Source organism: Salmo salar, chromosome 09, assembly GCF_965601325.2.
Source record: "Salmo salar chromosome 09, fSalSal1, whole genome shotgun sequence".
NCBI classification, from domain to species: Eukaryota; Metazoa; Chordata; class Actinopteri; order Salmoniformes; family Salmonidae; genus Salmo; species Salmo salar.
In genome coordinates, this window is record NC_138299.1 from 155,423,564 (window position 1) to 155,447,733 (window position 24,170).

General features: G+C 44.6%; 1 protein-coding gene across 1 annotated transcript in view; it reads left to right on the plus strand.

Annotated features, from left to right (window-relative positions):
* LOC106591777 (ventricular zone-expressed PH domain-containing protein) overlaps positions 1-24,170 on the plus strand; it is a 202,787-nt gene that overhangs the window by 117,149 nt on the left and 61,468 nt on the right. Inside the window, exons 7-9 of the mRNA XM_082956467.1 lie at positions 14,097-14,317; positions 15,884-16,111; positions 21,767-22,131. Coding sequence (XP_082812593.1) covers positions 14,097-14,317; positions 15,884-16,111; positions 21,767-22,131 — 814 coding nt within the window. The remainder of the gene's footprint in view (positions 1-14,096; positions 14,318-15,883; positions 16,112-21,766; positions 22,132-24,170) is intronic.

The following is a 24,170-nucleotide window of genomic DNA, read 5'->3' on the forward strand; positions in this document are numbered from 1 at the left end:
CCCCTCCTCTCCTTCTCTCCTCTCTCTTCGTCTTCTCTCTCTCTCCCTCTCTTCCTCTCTCTCTCTCTCTCCCTCTCTTCCTCTCTCTCTCTTCCTCTCTCTTCCTCTCTCGCTCTCTCTCACTCTCTCTCGCTCTCTTCCTCTCTCTTTCTCTCTCTTCCTCTCCCTCTTCCTCTCCCTCTCTCTCTCTCTCTTTTCCGCTCTCTCTCTTCCTCTCTATCTCTCTTCCTCTCTCTTTCTCTCTTTTCCTCTCTCTTTCTCTCTCTTCCTCTCTCTCTCTGTCTATCTCCCCCTCTCTCTCTGAAATCCACACATATTGTACTAAATTAACTACATTTTCTCTGTAATTGTCCATATATATGTCTAGCCTACATACAGCCTACATACAATCTACATACAGCCTACATACAGCCTACATACAATCTACATACAGCCTACATACAGCCTAGATACAGCCTACATACAATCTACATACAGCCTAAAATAAGCCTACATACAGCCTACATACAATCTACATACAGCCTACATACAGCCTACATACAATCTACATACAGCCTACAGTAAGACTACATACAGCCTACATACAATCTACATACAGCCTACATACATCCTACATACAGCCTACATACAATCTACATACAATCTACAATAAGCCTACATACAGCCTACATACAGCCTACATACAGTTTACATACAGCCTACATACAGCCTACATACAATCTACATACAATTACAATAAGCCTACATACAGCCTACATACAGCCTTCATACAATCTACATACAGCCTACATACAGCCTACATACAGCCTACATACAGCCTTCATACAATCTACATACAGCCTACATACAGCATACATACAGCCTACATACAGCCTACATACACCTACATACAGTTGCCTAGCTGCTGCTTACCAAACATGTTCCAAACCCCCATAAAAGGTTATTAATGAACTGTGCGCTCTGAAGGGAGGGAACGCTTGATGTGTGTGTGTGTGTGTGTGTGTGTGTGTGTGTGTGTGTGTGTGTGTGTGTGTGTGTGTGTGTGTGTGTGTGTGTGTGTGTGTGTGTGTGTGTGTCTAGGGCTGTGTGAGGTGTGTGTGTGAATGAGACTCTAAAACACTTTAACAGCCTATTAGCCTGCTGGGTAGCAGCCAGCGCTACGCTCCACTGACTTTGCTAATTACTGTCGACACTTTGAGAGAGGGACATAAAATGACCTGCCTGTTAAATGTGGTATGTTGTGTACTGTAATATACTAAAGAAGGCTAGCACTGTAGTAGTGGAACAGGGCATGTAGTAATGGAAATGTTTCAGATACCAGCAGAGGAAGGTTTTAGCTGTTTCTTGTAGTGTGGTCAGGGACTGGCAACCCACATATATATATATATATATAAAAACATTCATGCATATAAACATTCATACATATATATATAAACATTCATACATATATACAGTACATATATATATATATATATATACACACTGCTCAAAAAAATAAAGGGAACACTTAAACAACACAATGTAACTCCAAGTCAATCACACTTCTGTGAAATCAAACTGTCCACTTAGGAAGCAACACTGATTGACAATAAATTTCACATGCTGTTGTGCAAATGGAATAGACAACAGGTGGAAATTATAGGCAATTACCAAGACACCCCCAATAAAGGAGTGGTTCGGCAGGTGGTGACCACAGACCACTTCTCAGTTCTTATGCTTCCTGGCTGATGTTTTGGTCACTTTTGAATGCTGGCGGTGCTTTCACTCTAGTGGTAGCATGAGACGGAGTCTACAACCCACACAAGTGGCTCAGGTAGTGCAGATCATCCAGGATGGCCCATCAATGCGAGCTGTGGCAAGAAGGTTTGCTGTGTCTGTCAGCGTAGTATCCAGAGCATGGAGGCGCTACCAGGAGACAGGCAAGTACATCAGGAGACGTGGAGGAGGCCGTAGGAGGGCAACAACCCAGCAGCAGGACCGCTACCTCCGCCTTTGTGCAAGGAGGAGCAGGAGGAGCACTGCCAGAGCCCTGCAAAATGACCTCCAGCAGGCCACAAATGTGCATGTGTCTGCTCAAACGGTCAGAAACAGACTCCATGAGGGTGGTATGAGGGCCCGACGTCCACAGGTGGGGGTTGTGCTTACAGCCCAACACCGTGCAGGATTTTTGGCATTTGCCAGAGAACACCAAGATTGGCAAATTTGCCACTGGCGCCCTGTGCTCTTCACAGATGAAAGCAGGTTCACACTGAGCACGTGACATACGTGACAGAGTCTGGAGACGCCGTGGAGAACGTTCTGCTGCCTGCAACATCCTCCAGCATGACCGGTTTGGTGGTGGGTCAGTCATGGTGTGGGGTGGCATTTCTTTGGGGGGCCGCACAGCCCTCCATGTGCTCGCCAGAGGTAGCCTGACTGCCATTAGGTACCGAGATGAGATCCCCAGACCCCTTGTGAGACCATATGCTGGTGCGGTTGGCCCTGGGTTCCTCCTAATGCAAGACAATGCTAGACCTCATGTGGCTGGAGTGTGTCTGCAGTTCCTGCAAGAGGAAGGCATTGATGCTATGGACTGGCCCGCCCGTTCCCCAGACCTAAATCCAATTGAGCACATCTGGGACATCATGTCTCGCTCCATCCACCAACGCCACGTTGCACCACAGACTGTCCAGGAGTTGGCGGATGCTTTAGTCCAGGTCTGGGAGGAGATCCCTCAGGAGACCATCCGCCACCTCATCAGGAGCATGCCCAGGCGTTGTAGGGAGGTCATACAGGCACGTGGAGGCCACACACACTACCGAGCCTCATTTTGACTTGTTTTAAGGACATTACATCAAAGTTGGATCAGCCTGTAGTGTGGTTTTCCACTTTAATTTTGAGTGTGACTCCAAATCCAGACTTCCATGGGTTGATAAATTGGATTTCCATTGATTATTTTTGTGTGATTTTGTTGTCAGCACTTTCAACTATATAAAGAAAAAAGTATTTAATAAGATTATTTCATTCATTCAGATCTAGGATGTGTTATTTTAGTGTTCCCTTTATTTTTTTGAGCAGTATATAAAAACATTCATACATATATAGTACATATATATTTAAATATATATATATGCACATATATACAGTACATATATATATATATAACATTCATACACACACATATATATATGTACTGTATATATATATATATATATACACACAGTCGTGGCCAAAAGCTTTGAGAATGACACAAATATTAATTTCCACAAAGTTTGCTGCTTCAGTGTCTTTAGATATTTTTGTCAGATGTTACTATGGAATACTGAAGTATAATTACAAGCATTTCATAAGTGTCAAAGGCTTTTATTGACAATTACATGAAGTTGATGCAAAGAGTCAATATTTGCAGTGTTGACCCTTCTTTTTCAAGACCTCTGCAATCCGCCCTGGCATGGTGTCAATTAACTTCTGGGCCACATCCTGACTGATGGCAGCCCATTCTTGCATAATCAATGCATGGAGTTTGTCAGAATTTGTGGGTTATTGTTTGTCCACCCACCTCTTGAGGATTGACCACAAGTTCTCAATGGGATTAAGGTCTGGGGAGTTTCCTGGCCATGGACCCAAAATATCCATGTTTTGTTATCACAAAAGTTATCACTTTTGCCTTATGGCAAGGTGCTCCATCATGCTGGAAAAGGCATTGTTCATCACCAAACCGTTCCTGGATGGTTGGGAGAAGTTGCTCTCGGAGGATGTGTTGGTACCAGTCTTTATTCATGGCTGTGTTCTTAGGCAAAATTGTGAGTGAACCCACTCCCTTGGCTGAGAAGCAACTCCACACATGAATGGTCTCAGGATGCTTTACTGTTGGCATGACACAGGACTGATGGTAGCGCTCACCTTGTCTTCTCCAGAAAAGCTTTTTTCCGGATGCCCCAAACAATCGGAAAGGGGATTCATCAGAGAAAATGACTTTACCCCAGTCCTCAGCAGTCCAATCCCTGTACCTTTTGGAAAATATCAGTCTGTCCCTGATGTTTTTCCTGGAGAGAAGTGGCTTCTTTGCTGCCCTTCTTGACACCAGGCCATCCTCCAAAAGTCTTCGCCTCACTGTGCGTGCAGATACACTCACACCTGCCTGCTGCCATTCCTAAGCAAGCTCTGTACTGGTGGTGCCCCGATCCCGCAGCTGAATCAACTTTAGGAGACGGTCCTGGCGCTTGCTGGACTTTCTTGGGCGCCCTGATGCCTTGCAATTCATCTGATCACTGTTCATAACATTCTGGAGTATATACAAATTGCCATCATACAAACTGAGGCAGCAGACTTTGTGAAAATTAATATTTGTGTAATTCTCAAAGCTTTTGGCCACGACTGTATATATATATATAAACATTCATACATATATACAGTACATATATATACACTACTGGTCAAAAGTTTTAGAATGCCTCCCGAGTGGTGCAGTGGTCTAAGGCACTGCATCGCAGTGCTATCTGTGCCACTAGAGATTCTGAATTTGAGTCCAGGCTCTGTTGCAGCCGGCCGCGACCGGGAGACCCATGGGGCGGCGCACAATTGGCCCAGCGTCATCCGGGTTAGGGGAGGGTTTGGCCGGCAGGGATGTCCTTGTCCCATCGCGCACTAGTGACCTCTGTGGTGGGCCAGGCGCAGTGCGTGCTGACACACTTGCCAGGTGTACGGTGTTTCCTTTGACACATTGGTGCGGCTGGCTTCCGGGGTAAGTGGGTATTGTGTCAAGAAGCAGTGCGGCTTGGTTGGGTTGTGTTTTGGAGGACGCACAGCTCTTGACCTTCGCCTCTCCAGAGTCCTTATGGGAGTTGCAGCGATGAGACAAGACTGTAACTACAAATTGGATACCACGAAATTGGGGACAAAAAGGAGTAAAAAAAGTATTATTTTAGGACACCTACTCATTCAAGGGTTTTTCATAATTTTTACTATTTTATATATTGTAGAACTATGAAATAACACATATGGAATCATGTAGTAACCAAAAAAGGGTTAAACAAATCAAAATATATTTTATATTTGAGATTCTTCAAATAGCCACCCTTTGCCTTGATGATAGCTTTGGACTCTCTTGGCATTCTCTCAACCAGCTTCACCTGGAATGCTTTTCCAACAGTCTTGAAGGAGTTTCCACATATGCATTTGTTGGTTGCTTTTCCTTTACTCTGCGGTTCGACTCATCCCAAACCATTTCAATTTGGTTGAGGTTGGGGAATTGTGGAGGCCAGTCATCTGATGCAGCACTCCATCACTCTCCTTCTCGGTCAAATAGCCCTTACACATCCTGGAGGTGTGTTGAGTCATTTTCCTGTTGAAAAACAAATGATAGTCCCACTAAGCCCAAACCAGATGGATGGCATATATGCAGAATGCTGTTGTAGCCATGCTGGTTAAGTGTGCCTTGAATTCTAAATAAATCACAGATACTGTCACCAGTAAAGCACCCCAACACCATAACACCTCCTCCTCCATGCTTTACGGTGGGAAATACACATGCGGAGATCATCCGTTCACCCACACTGCGTCTCACAAAGACTCGGCGGTTGGAACCAAAAATCTCAAATTTGGACTCCAGACCAAAGGACAAATTTCCACCGGTAAAATGTCCATTGCTTGTATTTGTTGGTCCAAGCAAGTCTCTTCTTATTATTGGTGTCCTTTAGTAGTGGTTTATTTGCAGCAATTCGACCATGAAGGCCTGATTCACACAGTTTCCTCTGAACGGTTGATGTTGGGATGTGTCTGTTACTTGAACACTGTGAAGCATTTATTTGGGCTGCAATTTCTGAGGGTGGTAACTCTAATGAACTTATCCTCTGCAGCAGAGGTAACTCTGGGTCTTCCTTTCCTGTGGCGATCCTCATGAGAGCCAGTGTCATCATAGTTCTTGATGGTTTTTGCGACTGCACTTGAAGAAACTTTCAAAGTTCTTGAAATGTTCCGTGGTAACTGACCTTCATGTCTTAAACTAATGATGGACTGTCGTTTCTCTTTGCTTATTTGAGCTGTTCTTGCCATAATATGGACTTGGTCTTTTACCAAATAGAGCTATCTTCTGTATACTACTCCTAGCTTGTCACAACACAACTGATTGGCTCAAGCGCATTACGAAGGAAAGAAATTCCACAAATGAACTATTAAGAAGGCACACCTGTTAATTGAAATGCATTCCAGGTGACTACCTCATGAAGCTGGTTGAGAGAATGCCAAGAGTGTGCAAAGTTGTCATCTAGACAAAGGGTGGCTATTTGAAGAATCTCAAATATGAAATATATTTGATTTGTTTAACACTTTATTGGTTACTACATGATTCCATATGTGTTATTTCATGGTTTTGATGTCTTCACTATTACTCTACAATGTAGAAAATAGTAAAAATAAAGAAAAACCCTTGAATGAGTAATGTTCTAAAACCTCTGACCGGTAGTGTACATATATAAATATATACACATACACACTTTTTTTTTGAATATACCTTCCTGTATTATTCCCCAAACCCTACCACTGCTGCCCCAATTGGAGTAAACTAATAAACAGTAACACTTAGGCTTCTACTTCCAGCTTATACATGCTATACACATGCTATACACATGCTATACACATTTTGCAGACAAAATAGTTATATTTGTTTGATTTTAGTCCTGGCCTTCCTCTATTTCTGATGTCCATCCAGTTTGATTTCGATTTGTAACTGTGCTATTTCTCAAAAGTTCTGAACCTATAGACATTACAGACCCCGTATGTTTTACATTTGTTATCTTGTTGGTATTAGTCCCACCCTTCAGCTCCATTCAACCCCTCCCATCTATCTCTCAACACCATCCATTTTGGATTTCTATTTGCCATATTTTTTTCAACTGTGCTGTGATGTTTCACAAAAGTTCTGAACCTTTCTATTCTCATAGTTTCTACAGATTGTATATTAAAAATAAACTTTTTTGATAAAATAATTATTATACTATTGACCGATTGACTATAACTTTTCAAATCACCCAGTATTGCTATCTGCAGCTCTAAGTAAATGTTGCAATTCTTCAGCTATTCCTGGACCTGTGACCAAAAACAAGCTACATTTGGACAGTACAAAAATAAATTATCTAATGACTCTGCCTCCTCACAGCAAAATCTGCAGAGCTGTGGCACAGTTGGTAGAGCATGGTGTTTGCAACGCCAGCATGGTGTGTGCAGGGTTGTGGGTTCGATTCCCACGGGGGGCCAGTACAATAAAAATGCATGAAATGAAATGTATGCATTCACTACTGTAAGTCACTCTGGATAAGAGCGTCTGCTAAATGACTAAAAATGTTTTAAAAAATGGTATCCCCCATATATATATATATATATATATATATATATATATATATATATATATATATATATATATATATATATATAACATGTAAAAAACCTGTCTGATTAGGATTAATAATATCTGACAAACCTTTTTAATTCAATGCGCTAAGCATTTTGCTATCATTTTTGCATAACAACACTGAAGTGTAAGAGGCCTCGAATTTTTTTTAATGGACTGGATCTTTATATTGACCACTTGGGTTCTGTTTCAGTAATAATGAAATCAGACCTTCTTGTTGAATGTCCGATAATCTACCGTTTACAGTTGAAGTTGGAAGTTTACATACACCAAATATATTTTAACTCAGTTTTTCACAATTCCTGACATTCAACCCTTGTAAATATTCCCTGTCTTAGGTCAGTTAGGATCACCACTTTATTTTAAGATTGTGAAATGTCAGAATAATAGTAGAGAGAATGATTTATTTCAGCTTTTATTTATTTCGTCACATTCCCAGTGGGTCAGAAGTTTACATACACTCAATCAGTATTTGGTAGCATTGCCTTTAAATTGTTTAACTTGGGTGAAACGTTTGGGGTAGCTTTCCACAAGCTTCCCACAATAAGTTGGGTGAATTTTTGCCCATTACTCCTGACAGAGCTGGTGTAACTGAGTCAGGTTTGTAGGCCTCCTTGCTCGCATTCGCTTTTCCAGTTCTGCCCACACATTTTCTATAGAATTGAGGTCAGGGCTTTGTGATGGCCACTCCACTACCATGACTTTGTTGTCCTTAAGCCATTTTGCCACAACTTTGGAAGTATGCTTGGGGTCATTGTTCATTTGGAAGACCCATTTGTGACCAAGCTTTAACTTCCTGACTGATGTCTTGAGATGTTGCTTCAATATATTCACATAATTTTCCTACCTCATGATGCCATCTAGTTTGTGAAGTGCACCAGTCCCTCCTGCAGCAAAGCACCCCCACAACATGATGCTGCCACCCCCGTGCTTCACGGTTGAGATGGTGTTCTTCGGCTTGCAAGCCTCCCCCTTTTTCCTCCAAACATAACGATGGTCATTATGGCCAAACAGTTCTATTTTTGTTTCATCAGACCAGAGGACATTTCTCCAAAAGTACGATCTTTGTCCCCATGTGCAGTTGCAAACTGTAGTCTGGCTTTTTTTATGGCGGTTTTGGAGCAGTGGCTTCTTCCTTGCTGAGCAGCCTTTCAAGTTATGTCGATATAGGACTCGTTTTACTGTGGATATAGATACGTTTGTACCTGTTTCCTGCAGCATCTTCACAAGGTCCTTTGCTGTTTTTCTGGGATTGATTTGCACTTTTCGCACTGAAGTACGTTCATTTCTAGGAGACAGAACGCATCTCCTTCCTGAGCGGTATGACAGCTGCGTGGTCCCATGGTGTTTATACTTGCGTACCATAGTTTTTACAGATGAACCTGGTACCTTCAGGCGTTTGGAAATTGCTCCCAAGGATGAACCAGACTTGTGGAGGTCTACAATTTTTTTTCTGATATCTTGGCTGATTTCTTTTGATTTTCCCATGATGTCAAGCAAAGAGGCACTGAGTTTGAAGATAGGCCTTGAAATACATCTACAGGTACACCTCCAATTGACTCAAATGATGTTAATTAGCCTATCAGAAGCTTCTAAAGCCATGACATCATTTTCTGGAATTTTCCAAGCATTTTAAAGGCACAGTCAACTTAGAATATGTAAACTTCTGACCCACTGGAATTGTGATACAGTGAATTATAAGTGAAATAATCTGTCTGTATGTCACGCCCTGACCAGGTGAACTCGGGTATATTGGGTCAGGGTGTGTCATGTTAGGTATTTTTCATTGGTTTGTGTTTGGTTTACGTTTTAGCCTTGTGTAGGCTCTAGGTGGGTTTATTTCTATGTTGGGTTCTGTCGATTCCCAATCAGAGACAGCTGACGCTAATTGTCTCTGATTGGGATCACATTTAAGTTGCTGTTTTCCCCACGCTGTTTGTGGGGTGTTGTCTCTTTGTTTGAGCACGTAACGGATCTGCATTTTTCTTGAGTTTTTGTGTACATGTTTAATTCCAGTGTGTTGAATAAACATGTGTTCGCTCCCAGCTGCGTTTTGGTCCGCTTCCTCGTCACCAGGCGACGAACGTTACACTGTAAACAATTGTTGGAAAAATTACTTGTGTCATGCACAAATTAGATGTCCTAACCGACTTGCCAAAACTATAGTTTGTTAACAAGAAATTTGTTGGGTGGTTGAAAAACGAGTTTTAATGACTCCAACCTAAGTGTATGTAAACTTCTGACTTCAACTGTATATAGGAGTGGTTAAACATGCTAATAATGGTCATCTGAGTATATATTTAAAAAAAATGGTATTCCTCCACTGGTATGTCATCCAGCCCTGGAGTTTTCCCAGACTTATAGGCTTTAATTGCATCAAGAAGTTCCTCCTCTGTAATTTGGCCTTCACATGAGTCTTTCTGTACAGATGTTAATCTTACATTATTAATAGGAAAAAAATCCATACAATTAGCTTCGGTTAGTTTTTGGTAGCATTTCTATGTTGAAGATTGAACAAGAGTTTTTTGCATTTTTCCCCATATTCCATCCAGTTCGCTTTATTTTTATAATATATTACACTGGATCTTTCTTGAATAAGTTCCTCCTTTTCTTTTTGTTTTTCCTCTAACTTATTCTGTCTCTATGGTACTGTTTTTATTGCTATCTAACAGTACTGTTAGTCCTTCAATTTCCTTTGTTAATATGGACTCCTTTGATCTACATTGCTTTTGTTTTATAGATGAGTACTGAATTGCATGGCCTCTAAAGGCACATTTTAAAAGTGTCCCATACAACAAGGGGATCTGCTGTACCTATGTTATGTTGGAAAAAGTCAGTTATAAACTATTCTGTCCTAGTTAAAAACAAGTTATCATCCAATAGGCTTTGATTAAATTTCCAATATCCTCGCCCACGTGGAAATTCTGTAAGAGTAATATATATGCCAATTATGTGATGGTCCGACTGCATTCTGTCCCCTATCAACACTTTTTAAACTTTTGGTGCCAGAGAGAATGACATAAGAAAGTAATCAAGCCAACTAGCTTGATTAAGCCTCCACCATGTATATCTCACTAGGTCAGGGTATTTAAGCCTCCACCATGTATATCTCACTAGGTCAGGGTATTTAAGCCTCCTCCATGTATATCTCACTAGGTCAGGGTATTTAAGCCTCCGCCATGTATATCTCACTAGGTCAGGGGTTTTCAAGCCTCCTCCATGTATATCTCACTAGGTCAGGGGTTTTCAAGCCTCCTCCATGTATATCTCACTAGGTCAGGGGTATTTAAGCCTCCTCCATGTATATCTAACTAGGTCAGGGGTATTTAAGCCTCCTCCATGTATATCTCACTAGGTCTCTGCTGCCAATGACTGGAACGAACTACAAAAATCTCTGAAACTGGAAACACTTATCTCCCTCACTAGCTTTAAGCACCAGCTATCAGAGCAGCTCCCAGATCACTGCACCTGTACATAGCCCATCTATAATGTAGCCCAAACTACTACCTCTTCCCCTACTGTATTTATTTATTTGATTTATTTTGCTCCTTTGCACCATATTATTTATATTTTAACTTTGAACTTTCTTCAAACTACAAATCTACCATTCCAGTGTTTTACTTGCTATACTTTATTTACTTTGCCACCATGGCCTTTTTTGCCTTTACCTCCCTTATCTCACATCATTTGCTCACATTGTATATAGTCTTGTTTTTTTCTACTGCATCATTGATTGTACGTTGTTTTACTCCATGTGTAACTCTGTGTTGTTGTATGTTGTCGAACTGCTTTGCTTTATCTTGGCCAGGTCGCAATTGTAAATGAGAACTTGTTCTCAACTTGCCTACCTGGTTAAATAAAGGTGAAATAAATAAATAAATAAAAAGGTCAGGGTATTTAAGTCTCCTCCATGTATATCTCACTAAGTCAGGGTATTAAACCTCCTCCATGTATATCTCACTAGGTCAGGGTATTTAAACCTCCTCCATGTATATCTCACTAGGTCAGGATATTAAACCTCCTCCATGTATATCTCACTAGGTCAGGGTATTTAAACCTCCTCCATGTATATCTCACTAGGTCAGAATATTAAACCTCCTCCATGTATATCTCACTAGGTCAGGGTATTTAAGCCTCCTCCATGTATATCTCACTAGGTCAGGGTATTTAAGCCTCCTCCATGTATATCTAACTAGGTCAGGGTATTTAAGTCTCCATGTATATCTCACTAGGTCAGGGTATTTAAGCCTCCTCCATGTATATCTAACTAGGTCAGGGTATTTAAGTCTCCTCCATGTATATCTCACTAGGTCAGGGTATTTAAGCCTCCATGTATATCTAACTAGGTCAGGGTATTTAAGCCTCCTCCATGTCTATCTCTCTAGGTCAGGGGTATTTAAGCCTCCATATATCCACCAATTCCAATATATCCTTATATATATTTCCTTAAGTGCCTGAGGGTGATAGTTTGACACATCTCCTTCGCATCGAGTTGATCAGGCTGTTGATTGTGGCCCATGGAATGTTGTCCCACTCCTCTTCAATGTCTGTGCGAAGTTTCTGGATATTGGCGGGATCTGTAACACACTGTCGTACACGTTGATCCAGAGCATCCCAAACATGCTCAATAGGTGACATGTCTGGTAAGTATGCAGGCCATGGAAGATCTGTGACATTTTCAGCTTCCAGGAATTGTGTACAGATTCTTGCGACATGGGGCCGTGCATTATCATGCTGAAACATGAGGTGATGGCGGTGGATGAATGGCACGACAATGAGCCTCAGGATCTCGTCATGGTATCTCTGTGCATTGAAATTGCCATTGATAAAATGCAATTGTTTTCGTTGTCCGTAGCTTATGTCAGCCCATACCATAACCCCACCATCATCATGGGGCACTCTGTTGACAACGTTGACATCAGCAAACCGCTCACCCATACGTCATTCCTGCAATCAGCATGCCAAGTGCACGCACCCTCAAAACTTGAGAAATCTGTGGCAATGTATTTTGTGACAAAACTGCACATTTTAGATTGACCTTTTATTGTCCCTAGCACAAGGTGCACCTGTGTAATGATAATGCTGTTTAATCAGCGTCTTGTTATGCCACACTTGTCAGGTGGATGGATTATCTTGGCAAAGGAGAAATGATCACTAACAGGATGTAACCAAATTTGTGCACAACATTTTTGAGAAATAAGCGTTTTGTGAGTATGGCTCATGAAACATGGGACCACTTATATAACAAATGTTAATTTTGTCTCGGGAACAGAGTGGAGAAATATGATTTATTTATTCTCTCTCTTGAGAAAATGTGAATGCAAGTGTAATTGTGTTATCTTTGACACTGTTATGCAAGTAGATAGCATTTCAACCAGATAAAATATGCAAGCAAGATTAACAGTAGTCTCATCAGCTTTTCATGTCCCTAAAACCGGTCAAACTGATGACATTTGGACATTTTTTACAGGACCAATCTTTCCACTGTTTTTGAGGTATTGCACTTTCTCCCCGGTCCCTAAAGGAAACATTTAACTAATTCATTTGTTCTATCGATGTAAAACATTATTCTGGTGAACACTACTTTACTGTCTTCTGGGGCGTCAAGTTGACAAACAAATGGCCTACCAAATGTAAACAATGATCAGAAGAAACGTGTTTAAATTACGGGTGAAATTAGCCAGTAGTAAATTATAGTAAATGAATTATTGTAGGCAAAATTATTATGGTGAATCTAACCCATAGGGTAGCGCACAATTGGCCTAGCGTCGTCTGTGTTTGGCCGGGGTAGGCCGTCATTGTAAATAAGAATTTGTTCTTAACTGACTTGCCTAGTTAAATGAAGGTTAAATAAAGGCTCCATTTAAAACAAAATATAGGCTACATTTTGAAGTGATATTCAGATGAAAACATCATGACACAGCACCCATGATAGGTGAAACTGACCGCATAAACAACAGTAAACAGAACAAGATGTTGTTGACATGACAACGGTATCCTGTCTTAGATCAGGATAACCCAGGCGTCTTATTCCGGGTTTCAGAACCGGGATTCACGCCTTTTTGAATTATTGTAAACGGGGATATGATGTTTATATGTGTCAACTCAACAACAGAATACTTGTGTATCCTGAATAATATCGGGATGTGTGTGTGTGTGTGTGTGTGTGTGTGTGTGTGTGTGTGTGTGTGTGTGTGTGCTGGTGTGTGTGTGTGTGTGTGTGTGTGTGTGTGGTGTGTGTGCTTGTGTGTCATGTGTGTGTGCTTGTGTGTCGTGTGTGTGTGTGCTTGTGTGTGTGCGTGTGTACGTGTGCGTGTGTACATGTTTGTGTGTGTGTACATGTATGTGTGTCTGTGTGTGTGTGTCTTGGCTTAGGCAGCTGTCTGCTGGTTATAGACTCTCCACTTATCACTTTGTCTCTATCTCTTTTTGACTCCTTGTTTGTTTGTCTCCATCTTGGTATCTTTAATAGTGTGGTAGATCGTTTGATGACGTGGTGGACTCCTGGTGAGGCTTCTCAACCACTTGTGTTAACAATCTCCCTCTCAACACAGGCATTCATTCTCTTCTCTTGTTTCACTTCACCTTGTATGTACTTTTGTTTTCTAACCCCGATATACTGTACACACATCCTAACTCTTCTCCCCTGTCTCTCTCTCTCTCTCTCTCCCTCTCTCTCTCCCTCCCTCCCTCCCTCCCTCCCCCCCAGCGTCAGGCCCGTAGCTCCCTGGTGTACCTAGTGTCTCTGCTGGGCAGTATGGATCACAGCTTCCATCACACTCTGCTGCTGGAGATCAGAGCCCTGACTGACAGATACACCTCCATCCTGGGAGGCTGTGCCAAAGACATCTACAGGATGAGTAACAGCTTCACCTCTATAGCCAGACTACTGGGGAGAAGACTGGAGACAGACACTACTATCAACTGCAGGTAGAGTACACATGAACGCACACACACACGCACGCACACACACACACGCGCGCACGCACGCACACACACACACACACACACACACGCACGCACGCACGCACGCACGCACGCACGCACGCACGCACGCACACACACACACACACACACATACACACACACACTTTTGCCAGACTACTTAAAAAAATATTGACAGGCCTCACAAAAAAACTGTACACAAACTCAGCCGTCCCAATTGGGAGCATGTCTGTAGGGAAATGAGCCACTGAATGGAACGTGTCACCTCTTCTTTTAGCATCCATAAAACATTTGATTTCATGATTTCTGTCATTTATGAGCTTAAATTATTCACAGCTACTAAGTTAATTGGTGTTTTAACAAGAACAGTGCAGTGTTCCATAGTATAGTTGTTTTGTTTGTTGCCTGGAACAACATGTTCTCTGGTTAGAAAACATATGACTAATTGCTACTGCAAGTGTAAGTCGCGCCATTTTAAAATGGTCGACGACCCTTAATGTAGGAATACTGTCCTGGCTGTATTGTAAGGTCCCTCAATATCACTCCTTCATCTTCTTCCTAACCGACTGGTTTTGTGTTATTCTCTGTTTGTCTTGTCATCCAATCTGAATGGTTAAATCTCATTCTGAACCCTTATGGACTTTTAGTTTTACTACAGCGGCATAACCATTGTTAATACCCCTTAAAACGGCCCTATCGCTTTCTCTGCCCAGCCTTACCACCTTACCACTACAATGCCAAAACAAATCACTAATCTCACGTTATTCTTTGCAATTAAAGCTCTGTAAATGAAAAGCTTTGCCTCAACAACAAAAAAGGGACGTTTTACTGATTTAGTGTGTCTATGTGTGTCTGTGTGTGTGTGTGTGTGTGTGTGTGTGTGTGTGTGTGTGTGTGTGTGTGTGTGTGTGTGTGTGTGTGTGTGTGTGTGTGTGTGTGTGTGTGTGTGTGTGTGTGTGTGTGTGTGTGTGCGTGCGTGCGTGCATGTGCGTGCGTGTGTCTGTGTGTGTGTGTGTGTGTGCACGCGTGCGTGCATGCATGTGCGTGCGTGTGTCTGTGTGTGCGCGCGAGTGTGTGCGTGTGTGTGTGTGTGTGTGCACGCGTGCGTGCATGCATGTGCGTGCGTGTGTCTGTGTGTGCCCGCGAGTGTGTGCGTGTGTGTGTGTGTGTGTGTGTGTGTGTTAGCATACTTTTATGACTGCTGAATAGCAACTATCAATCACTTAGATCAGGTATTTGCAGGTAGAGATCCCTGGTGAAGCAGCTACTCTCGCTCCCTCTCCATCATAGTGGAGTGGCCTCTACCCTGTTCTCTCTCTCTCTCTCCTTCTCTCTGTGTGTGTGTCTGTGTGTGCGTGTGTGTATGAGAGAGAGCGGGTTTTGAAATATGTCCAGAGGTGTGGTGGTCTGCTCAGTTCTCTCAGGTCCGATCTGTCTCTGCTGCATTCCAGCCCAGCACCAGTCCTATCCGGTCTAGTGTGTGTGTGTGTGTGAGAGAGAGCTAAGACAAGTTTGTTACTTTACACCTCTTCCTCTCTCTGCATGTTTCAGGGTGGAAGAGGAATCAGAAGGCCCTCCTTCCCCTTGTATCTCAGAGGCCAGTGTGTGTGGGGGTGCAGGGGGGTGTGGAGGGGGGTCAGAGCAGCGACTGCAGGTGAAGATCCAGGCGTTTGAGGAGAAGATGGGGGAGGAGGGGGGAGAGGGGTCACCTACACCCCAACGCAGAAACAGCATGGGACAAGCCGCTAGAGAGAAACACAGAGAGATGAGGTTTAACAGGTGAGTCTATAGCAACACACATCACTATCAGGTTTAACAGGTGAGTCTATAGCAACACACATCACTATCAGGTTTAACTTCCCTGGGCTTGGTGGGACGCTTGCTATAACTTCAATTTCTCAAACATATGACTATTTTACACCATTTTAAAGACAAGACTCTCGTTAATCTAACCACATTGTCCGATTTCATAAAGGCTTTACAGTGAAAGCAAAACATTAGATTATGTCAGAAGAGTACCCTGCCAAAAATAATCACACAGCCATTTTCAAAGCAAGCATATATGTCACAAAAACCAAAACCACAGCTAAATGCAGCACTAACCTTTGATGATCTTCATCAGATGACACTCCTAGACATTATGTTTTACAATACATGCATGTTTTGTTCAATCAAGTTCATATTTATATCAAAAACCAGCTTTTTACATTAGCATGTGATGTTCAGAACTAGCATACCTACCGTAAACTTCCAGTGAATTTACTAAATTACTCACGATTAACGTTCACAAAATACATAACAATGATTTTAAGAATTATAGATACAGAACTCCTTTATGCAATCGCGGTGTCCGATTTCAAAATAGCTTTTCGGCGAAAGCACATTTTGCAATATTCTGAGTAGATAGCTCGGCCATCACAGGCTAGCTAATTTGACACCCACCAAGTTTGGCGCTCACTAAACTCAGAATTACTATTAGAAAAATTGGATTACCTTTGCTGTTCTTCATCAGAATGCACTCCCAGGACTTCTACTTCAACAACAAATGTTGTTTTGGTTCCAAATAATCCATAGTTATATTCAAATAGCTCCGTTTTGTTCGTACGTTCAGGTCTCTATCCGAAGGGCGAGCGCATTTCGTGACAAAAATGTCAAAATATTCCATTACCGTACTTCGAAGCATGTCAAACGCTGTTTAAAATCAATTTTTATGGTATTTTTCTCGTAAAATAGCGATAATATTCCAACCGGGCGACGTTGTATTCATTCAAAGGCTGAAAAAAAAAAAATGAATTCTCATGTGTCACTGTTCCCAGCCTGACCACTCACAAAATCTCCTGCTGTTCTTCGCCCAGAGACAGGAGACACGTCATTCCACTTTCTGGCGCCTTCTGAGAGCCAATGGAAGCCTTAGAAAATGTCACGTTACAGCACAGATGCTGTATTTTCGATAGAGATGCAACAGAAGGACAAGAAATTGTCAGACAGGGCACTTCCTGTATGGAATCTTCTCAGGTTTTGGCCTGCCATATGAGTTCTGTTATACTCACAGACACCATTCAAACAGTTTTAGAAACGTTAGAGTGTTTTCTATCCAAATCTACTAATTATATGCATAGTCTCGTTTCTGGGCAAGAGTAGTAACCAGTTTAAATCGGGTACGTTTTTTATCCGGCCGTGCAAATACTGCCCCCTAGCCCCAACAGGTTTTTAACAGGTGAGTCTATAGCAACACACATCACTATCAGGTTTAACAGGTGAGTCTATAACAACACACATAACTGTCACACACTGATCTATTTCACCTGTCTTTGTGATTGTCTCCACCCCCCTCCAGGTGTCGCCCATCTTCCCCATTATCCCCTGTGTATTTATACCTGTGTTCTCTGTTTGTCTGTTGTCAGTTCGTCTTGTTTGTCAAGTCAACAAGCGTTTTTGTGTCTCAGCTCCTGTTTTTCCCAGTCTCTCTTTTTCTCGGCCTCCTGGTTTGACCCTTGCCTGTCCTGACTCTGAGCTCGTCTGCCTGACCACTCTACCTGACCCTGAGTCTGCCTGCCGACTGGTACCTGTGCCCCACGTCTGGATTATTGACCTCTGCCTACCCTGAGCCTGCCTGCCGTCCGGTACTGTTGCCAGACCTCTGGTTTACTGACCCCTGCCTCCATTAACCTGTCTATTGCCTGCCCCTGTTGGATTATTAAACTTTTGGTAATTCCATGTTGTCTGCATCTGGGTCTTACCTTCATACCTGATAGTACGAACTGGCCATGACTGACCCAGAAGACCTGGGACAGCTGTGCAACACCATCTCCTCCCAAGGAGCCTCCATTGATAGGCACGAGGAATTGCTTCGTGGGCTGATGGAGGGGGTCCAAATGTTGGCTGAGCGCCACGACCGGGCGTTGGACATGCTGCTGGAGCAATTCCGTGGGTTGTCTGGGGGGCAGCCTGCCACGGTGGTGACCCCACCGCCCCTCAGTAACTCGGCGGTTAGCAGCGCCACCCCACCGGCCACTCCACCTTCGCAAAAGCCCCATTTACCTCCCCCGGAATGCTTTAATGGTGAGCCGAGCACCTGTCGGGCGTTTTTAGCTCAGTGTTCACTCATTTTCGAGCTTCAGCCCTCCTCCTTCGCCTCAGATCGCTCCAAGATAGCCTACCTCATCACGCTGATGTCTGGGAGGGCTCTCACCTGGGCTACCGCCGTATGGGAACAACAGCCGGCCATGTGCGTGAGTCTGGAGGGGTTCGTGGGAGAGGTGAGGAAGGTTTTTGGTGCCTCGTTCTCCGGGAGAGAAGCTGCCCGGATGCTAATGTGGCCGACTATGCGGTGGATTTCCGCACGTTGGCAGCGGAGAGTGCGTGGAACCAGGAAGCCCTGTTCGAAATGTTCCTGCACGGTGTCTCGGAGGAGGTTAAGGACAAGCTTGCTGCTCGGGAGTTACCCACAGATCTTGACTCCCTCATCGCTTTTACCATCCGCATCGATGTGCGATTGCGGGAACGACGGATGGAGAGGAAAGTCGATTTCGCACGTACAGGGATTCCATCTTGCCTCTGAGTCATCCCGGAAGTCCCCGACGGTTCCGTGTGTCCTCTTTCCCGGTACAGGCTCTTCCCGGTACCAGGCTCTTCGGTAGGAGCGAGTACTCTGGTGGGCCATATGGAGAACTTTTCTGCTGCTTCCCTTACTCGCACCCCTTTTCATGTCATTCCGCTGTGGGGAAACCATTCCAAATCTCTCCGGGTCCTCATTGACTCTGGGGCCGATGAGAGCTTTTTGGACGTCACACTGGCTTCTGAGCTAAACATCCCCACTCAGCCCCTCTCCATTCCCATGGATGTTAGATCGCTGGACGGGTGCTCTTAAGGTCGGGTCACCCATAACACCACTCCCATCAACCTACGTGTGTTAGGGAATTACAGCGAGACCATTAAATTCCTGCTCATCAAGTCCCCGAGATTCCTCTGGTTTTGGGATTCTCCTGACTCCAGTGACACAATCCCCTCAACTACTGGTCTACGGGTGCTATCATGGGCTGCAGTCCGTTCTGCCACTCCCATTGTTTGAAGTCGGTGCAGCCTGCCCAGGGACCTCTTCCTGGAGGCTTGGAAGTTGCTCCGGACCTCTCCGCCATTCCCGCGGAGTACCAGGAACTCCCGGAGGTGTTCAGCAAGTCCCAGGCCACTTCCCTTCTGCCGCACTGCCCGTATGACTGCGGGATTGACCTTCTCCCTAGCACCACGTCGCCCCAGGGACATCTGTACTCTCTGTCGGTACCAGAGACTAAGGCTATGGAGACCTACATTGGAGACTTCCTAGCTACAGGATTTATCTGTCCCTCTTCCTGCTGGCGCAGGTTTCTTCTTCGTGGAGAAAAAGGACAAGACCCTGCGCCTGTGCATTGACTACCAGGGACTCAATGACATTATTGTGAAGAACCGTTATCCGCTACCACTCATTTCCTCGGCCTTCGAGCCGCGCCAGGGGAGCACTGTTTTCTCTAAGCTGGATCTATGAAACGCCTACCACCTGGTGCAGATATGAGAGGGGACGAGTGGAAGACCGCCTTCAACACGGCCAGCGGCCACTATGAATATCTGGCCATGCCCTTTGGCCTCACCAACGCCCCTGCCGTGTTCCAGGCTCTGGTGAATGATGTTCTCAGCGACATGCTGAACCAGTTAGTCTTCGTCTACATTGATGACATCCTCGTTTTCTCCTGCTCCCCCCAAGAACACGTGTTCCACGTCCGACAGTTTCTCCAGCGCCTTCTGGAGAACCAGTTGTTTGTTAAGGCAGAAAATTGCGAGTTCCATCTCTCCACCATTCCCTTTCTGGGCTACATCATCTCTGCTGGGAGTGTCCAGATGGATCCCGAGAAGGTGAGAGCGGTGGTGGATTGGCCTCAGCCTACGTCCAGGGTGCAGCTGCAACGCTTCCTGGGGATCGCCAACTTTTATCTCCGCTTTATCCGGGGTTACAGCACCCTGGCCTCCCCCTGTCTGCATTCACCTCTACCAAGATTCCGTTCACGTGGTCATCTGCAGCTGACCGGGCATTCCGGACCCTTAAACACCGCTTCACCACTGCTCCTATCCTGGTTCATCCTGACCCTTCCCGTCAGTTTGTGGTGGAGGCCGATGCTTCAGATGTCAGATTGGGGGCTGTCCTGTCCCAACGTTCTGCCCTGGACCTTAAGCTGCATCCCTGCGCCTTCTTCTCCCACCGCCTCAATGCCACAGAGAGGAACTACGATGTGGGGAATCGCGAGCTTCTCGCGGTGAAGATGGCATTGGAAGAATAGAGGCACTAGCTAGAAGGGGGCGGAACATCTGTTCATTGTGTGGACCGACCACAAAAACCTGGAGTATCTCCGCACCGCCAAGCGCCTCAACTCCAGGCTAGCGAGATGGGCCCTGCAGTTTACCTGGTTCAACTTTTCCCTCTCCTACCAGCCGGGGTCCAAGAACGTCATCCGGGTGGGTTTAGATTGCTCAGATTTGTCTGCAGCTACGTAGCATAAAAAAAAAGCTACAGCAAAGTTTATACCGTCAGATTTCGAAACTTTTAAAACCATGACTAGAGAGAGAACGAATACAGCAAAGAGCTACTGTTTTTAGAAGTGAGTTCATGTCTAAGCTGTAGATCTCGGCTTGCATTTTGACTCAGAAAGTGATCTTGACTCAGAAAGTGATCTTGACTCAGAAAGTGATCTTGACTCAGAAAGTGATCTTGACTCAGAAAGTGATCTTGACTCAGAAAAGGTTGGTGACCACTGGTCTATAGCAACACACATACATACGTCAGCACACATGACCTGCTGAAATTGAGCTTTTTATTTGCTCTTGACTTGATCTTTTTTTTTTTTTTTACTGGCAACAGGAACATACAAAACATCCCATCAGATATATTACAGGATATCAGTGCAAGAGTTAACAAATTGATACAAAATGGATACATGAACAACAGTACAGGAAATTAAAAACCCAGACTCAAGACAAAACAACTTATTCCTGTAGTACTAATTCACTCTCTCCCACGTAACACTGTGTGGCAAAAATGAATTCAAGTGTCTTACAGGTTAACATCACTTCTAAATGTCTTGTATAAGCTGTTACAGTATAGAACATCAACTTAATGAATATGCTGTTACCGTGCTTCTACATCTGCATTGCTTGCTGTTTGGGGTTTTAGGCTGGGTTTCTGTACAGCACTTTGAGATATCAGCTGATGTAAAAAGAGCTTTATAAATACATTTCATTGATTTGATTGATTACACCATAAGCGAGGTTGATGTGTGTGTGTGTGTGTGTGTGTGTGTGTGTGTGTGTGTGTGTGTGTGTGTGTGTGTGTGTGTGTGTGTGTGTGTGTGTGTGTGTGTGTGTCTGTGTGTGTGTGTGTGTGTGTGTGTGTGTGTGTGTCTTCCTCAGGTCAAAGAGTCTGGCTTTGCAAGCCGTGAGGTCACGGTCCATCAACTCTGACAGCGGTCAGGATGGTGAAGGGGTGGAGCTAACATTCCTCTCAGAATCCCCATCCAATCAGCAAACAGAAGCCTTAGACACCTCTCCCACTGAGAAGGAACTAACCAATGAGAACTCCCTGTCTCCCTCCACCCCTCCGGCCACGCCGCGTGAGGAACAGAGTGATGGACAGGGAGAGGGGGAAGGAGGAGGAATAGGAGAGGGGAAAGAGGACAAGCTGTACAGCCACCTGAGGGACAACATGGAGAAGATCAAAGAGTTCTGTTCTGAGATGGTTCAACAGATCCCCATACCAGAACACTGTGTCATAGAAGGTACCCTGCTATTAATCAAATCAAATCACATGATATTTGTTAGACGCTCTGAATACAACATGTGTAGACCTTACAGTGAAATGCTTACTAACAAGCCCTTTAACCAACAATACTTTAAGGAAGTTAAGAAGAAACACGTGTTGAGTAAAAAATAGATAAGTACATTTTTGTAAACATTTGATTAACTGTTCAGGAGTCTTATGGCTTGGGGGTAGAAGCTGTTAAGAAGCCTTTTGGACCTAAACTTGGCGCTCTGGTACCGCTTGCTGTGCGGTAGCAGAGAGAACAGTCTATGACTAGGGTGGCTGGAGTCTTTGAACATTTTTAGGGCCTTCCACTAACACCGCCTGGTATAGAGGTCCTGGATGGCAGGAAGCTTGGCCCCGGTGATGTACTGGGCCGTTCGCACTACTAGTGCCTTGCGGTCGGAGGCCGAGCAGTTGCCGTACCAGGCAGTGATGCAACCAGTCAGGATTCTCTCGATGGTGCAGCTGTAGAACCTTTTGAGGATCTGAAGACCCATGCCAAATCTTTTCAGTCTCCTGAGGGGGAATAGGCTTTGTCGTGCCATCTTCATGACTGTCTTAGTGTGTTTGGACCATGATAGTTTGTTGGTGATGTGGACACCAAGGAACTTGAAGTTCTCAACCTGCTCCACTGCAGCCCCGTCGATGAGAATGGGGGCTTGCTTGGTCCTCCTTTTCCTGTAGTCCACAATCATCTCCTTTGTCTTGATAATGTTGAGGGAAAGGTTGTTGTCCTTACACCACACGGCCAGGTCTCTGACCTCCTCCCTATAGGCTGTCTCATCTTTGTCGGTGATCAGGCCTACCACTGTTGTGTCATCTGCAAACTTGACGATGGTGTTGGAGTCGTGCAAGGCCAATGCAGTCATGAGTGAACAGGGAGTACAGGAGGGGACTGAGCACGCACCCCTGAGGGGCCCCTGTGTTGAGGGTCAGCGTGGCGGATGTGTTGTTACCTACCTTACCACCTGGGGAGGCCTGTCAGAAAGTCCAGGATCTAGTTTCAGAGGGAGGTGTTCAGTCCCAGGGTCCTTAGCTTAGTGATGAGCTTTGAGGGAACTATGGTGTTGAACTCTGAGCTGTAGTCAATGGACAGCATTACCAGCTCATTACCCTCCCATAACCACCTCATTGCCCTGTCATTACCAGCTCATTACCCTGTCATTAACAGCTCATTAAACTGTTATTACCAGTTAATTCCCTGTCATTTCCCTGCCATCGCCAGCTCATTACCCACCCATTACCTGCTCATTACCCTGCCATTACCAGTTCATTACCCTGCTATTAACTGCTCATTACCCTGCTATCAACAGCTCATTACACTGCCATTACCAGCTCATCACTCTGCCGTTACCAGCCCATTACCCTGCCAAATTGTTGGTGGATGGTAGACCTCTTACTTGCCTTGCATGGTTGTAGCTGTCTGGCTGGTGTTGGTGAGCTAGGAGAGGCAGGAAGTAGAGATGGTTGGAGCTGTCTGATGTTGGTGAGCAGGGAGAGGCAGGAAGTAGAGATGGTTGGAGCTGTCTGGCTGGTGAGCAGGGAGCAGGGAGAGGCAGGAAGTAGAGATGGTTGTAGCTGTCTGGCTGGTGTGCAGGGAGCAGGGAGAGGCAGGAAGTAGAGATGGTTGTAGCTGTCTGGCTGGTGAGCAGGGAGCAGGGAGAGGCAGGAAGTAGAGATGGTTGTAGCTGTCTGGCTGGTGAGCAGGGAGCAGGGAGAGGCAGGAAGTAGAGATGGTTGTAGCTGTCTGGCTGGTGTTGGTGAGCAGGGAGAGGCAAGAAGTAGAGATGGTTGTAGCTGTCTGGCTGGTGTTGGTGAGCAGGGAGAGGCAGGAAGTAGAGATGGTTGGAGCTGTCTGATGTTGGTGAGCTAGGAGAGGCAGGAAGTAGAGATGGTTGTAGCTGTCTGGCTGGTGTTGGTGAGCTAGGAGAGGCAGGAAGTAGAGATGGTTGTAGCTGTCTGGCTGGTGTTGGTGAGCAGGGAGAGGCAGGAAGTAGAGATGGTTGTAGCTGT